Source organism: Octopus bimaculoides, chromosome 3 (genome assembly GCF_001194135.2).
Source record: "Octopus bimaculoides isolate UCB-OBI-ISO-001 chromosome 3, ASM119413v2, whole genome shotgun sequence".
Classification (NCBI taxonomy): Eukaryota; Metazoa; Mollusca; class Cephalopoda; order Octopoda; family Octopodidae; genus Octopus; species Octopus bimaculoides.
This window is the reverse complement of record NC_068983.1, coordinates 64,409,324-64,412,827: the sequence shown is the minus strand read 5'-3', so window position 1 is coordinate 64,412,827 and position 3,504 is coordinate 64,409,324. Positions and strand designations below refer to the sequence as shown.

The window sequence follows — 3,504 nt, the reverse complement described above, 5'->3', positions numbered from 1 at the left end:
GAGAAATTCAGGAGGATAGTTCACCGCTTCATTTGTATCTGGAACTGTATCAACAGACTTGTAAGTTTGAAGATTGCCGGGAAGAGAATGCATCAGGTGTTGATTAATTTTTGTAACAGCTACGTTTTTTGGAGCTAATATTGCTCTTTCACATAGCCAATTGTGATTTTGGTAGTTTTGTTTAAAGTTGGGAAAGACTTTGTGTTTGAGGTCATCTACAGAATTAACAACAGAACAAAATGGCCATACTTCTATTTCTTCTGCAACATCGAGAGGCACCTTGCCATCATCAATTGTCAAAATGTCCTGTGCGAATTATTTGGACATTTTGTCGCCGTGTAGCTGAGCTCTCATATTAGTGTTAACAGTGAGGATAGTAACATGATGCCACAGGGTAGAGGACTTTAAGCATGCTTGGACCTCATCTGCTCTAGTGCCTTTTGGAATGACAGGAAGAGTTTGCCTGAAATCACCTGACAACAGAAGCGTAACACCTCCCATTGGAGCGTGACAGTCTCGGATGTCTTTCAGGGCTCTATCTAATGCTTCCAAAGCTCTCTTGTGAGCCATGGTGCATTCATCCCAGGCATTTAGATAACACCTTTTAAGTACCTGCCCCTGATCTGAGCTTTTGGTGATGCTGCATGAAGGCATCTCGGATGCTGCTAAATTTAAATGGAGTTTAAAAGTCGAGTGTACTGTCCTGCCACCGGGTAACAAAGTAGCTGCAATCCCAGAGGAATCCACAGCTACTGCAATGTCCTGATGCTGCCTAACTTCTGCAAGGAGAATCTTTGTTATAAATGTTTTCCCTGTCCCTCCAGGAGCATCGAGGAAGAAGATTCGTCCATCACGTTGGCGTACACTGTTAATAATAGTTGTGTAGGCCTGCAGCTGGTCCGGAAGTAATTTATGCTTGTTTTCAGCAATGTAATTTGAAAGCGCTTGAGTGTCGTAAGATGTTTCACGAATGACAGCAGTGGGAAGGCTATTTGACCCTGACCTGAATGTCTGTGGCAGGCCATATGTGGACAATTCATTACCACCCAGTGTAGCAATTCTGTCTTCAATGTCAATGAGAGTTTTATTGTAAACTTCATTGCTGATACCCTCCATGTCAGGACAGAGCCGTTGAGCTTGCCGGTGAAAGTCTTCAGCCAGGCCGTCCCTGTACTTGAGCCATAGATTTGCAGGATCACACAGTTCGCATGTCTGAAGTAATACTGCAAACAGTGCCCTGAGACTTTTAGGTGATTCTGATAAAGCAGCCTCTCCCAAAGTTGCATCCCATTGTGCACCATCTTCCAACAGTCCTTGTCGATAGCAGGCTTCTCTGTATGCTGTGCAGACATGTCCATGAACGGCTTTTAGGGCCTGGAAAGACGTGGGGCCTCTGACCTCATGCAGCAGTAGGCGGAGGTAGAAGCACTCTTGTTGAGTGGGATGCACTGTATATACTCGTCCAAGGCAAGTATCAAACTTAATGCCAGGGTATCCACAAACGTTTTGACCTGCTTTCCTTGGTCTCCATTTTTTTCCATTCCAAGTGTAGTATGATGGAATCTGTGGATACAGTAAGGTTTGAGCGAATGGATCCAGTTGACAGAGCTTCAAGAATGCAGTGAGTGTGCTATCCCTTGGTTGCTCTGCCAACAGAGAAGCATTAACATCGGTGAAGTAGACTCTTTGACCGTTTTCTATGTGCACTGCAAGCTGTTGAATGGCGGGGTGTCGTTGGTGAAGTGGAAAGCCAAAGATGCGCGAGAAAGCCTCGTTGCTACTTATGTAGCGTCCTACCTGATAGTATGTTACCTCATTCTGACAGTATTGTTGTTGAAGTCCAAACATTGCAGCGTCAGAACCCTTGTTGAGATACTTGCAAACATACTTGATGGACTTAACGGAGTTGCAAGACTCAACGTTGATGTGGGCATTGAAAATCTTTGACAGGAGTGGGCAGTAGGGAACAATCCATCTGTTGTCAACCTCGTGCTGTGCTATATTTGCTGTGAAACCGCCGTTTTGTGGTTTTCTCCGTCTGTATGATGGATACCCATCAGCACCTGTCTGAGTTGCTTGTAGGAACTTCCTTGGAAGCTTTTTTGAACATACGCCATCTTTCAAACATGGTGAGTTAAGGTTGAATCCACGCCCACATGGACCATGCACCATGTTTGCTTTAACTATGTCGTATAGTACCATGTCTAAAGCTGGATCAGGAAGTTCTGCAGAGATTATCTTGTCGATGTCAGTTGATTTGATCTTCGTTGAGAGCCAAAGCAGGATATGAGCATGTGGAAGGCCCCTTTTTGGCCATTCGATTGTGTACATGTCACACTGTGTGGGTCCGAAGATTTGACCTTTTTTGATGAGGTCCATGAGAGTAATTAATTTCAGATGGAAAACTCGGGCGAGGATGTCATGCCTGTCTTTAGGCTTTTGACCGAAGAAGAGTTCGGACTGAATCTCCTTCCACTTGGGATTGCATGTGAAGTAATGAATAAGTCAGGCCTGCCGTAATGGCGGACAAAGGTCATTGCATCCAGTGTTCTTTCATGCATATATCGGGGACTTCCAGTGAATGTGGAAGGCAAGATGCAAAGTCTTCCTATGCTTGTTGGAGCAGCATCATTGTTGATAGTATCTCGGAGATGGATGTAGCTGTCAGAGCGCAATTTTTGTTGATGTGATCTGATGAAACACAATCTCTCTGATTCCATTTTTGCACACATATCAACTGCAAATTGATGAAACAGATCTCGAGACTGGTGGAGGTGATTAGAGGAGTTGTTTCGCGTCATAAATCGGAATGAGTAGAAGTCCATGCAGGATACTTGCTTGTTCAGATATTCATGACGATCTTGTGGATGTTGCTGTCGTATACCGATGTGGTAGCCATCCTCACCGTAAACAAACAGAATTGGATACTGAAGTGTGTCGTATGATCTGTGTGTTTCGGTAATTCGATGGACGGTGGTGTCACCTCGCCTAAGGACAATGTCTCTGGGATTGTGCTGTTCACCGTGAAGGAGTACAGCTATTTTATTGCATGTGGGTGCATTGTAACGGCATGCATGTTCTGTAGATGGTCTTTTCTGAGCATCTATGACAACATTTAAATTAGAAGAAGAAGCTTCTGTTTCTAAGGCATACTTGAAGCTGCGTACGTAGCTGTTTGTCTGGTGCAGCAGGTCTTGAAGTTGCATTATCAATTGAAATTTAGTGCCATTGGAAATGGAGTTTCGTCGGGTGGCTTGTTCATGTAAATTACCTACAAAGTACAGTTGAAGGAATTGAGGTACTTAAATGAGAATGAGATGTAAGAGGACAATGTTTTGGAGATTCCGGTTCGAATTGACATCAGTGTTTTTGTTTCATTTTTGACACGTAATACTTAAATAGTGGAAGAGATATAATACTGCTGTGGACTGGAAGTATGCCATAAGTTAGAAATTGTTTTTGATTAAAACGCAACCGGGACGCTAAGTAAGGCATGTGTAAAAT

General features: G+C 43.7%; 1 protein-coding gene across 1 annotated transcript; it reads right to left on the bottom strand.

Moving 5' to 3' along the window:
• Positions 1-315: 315 nt before the first annotated feature.
• On the bottom strand, positions 316-2,379 carry LOC106867169 (uncharacterized). Its single transcript, XM_014911960.1, has one exon. It carries the CDS (start codon positions 2,377-2,379, stop codon positions 316-318), a length of 2,064 nt encoding a protein of 687 aa, XP_014767446.1.
• Between the last annotated feature and the right edge of the window lie 1,125 nt (positions 2,380-3,504).

Coding starts and splice junctions, on each gene's coding strand:
- LOC106867169 (XM_014911960.1), bottom strand. CDS start 2,379: ATGGACCTCATCAAAAAAGGTCAAATCTTCGGACCCACACAGTGTGAC.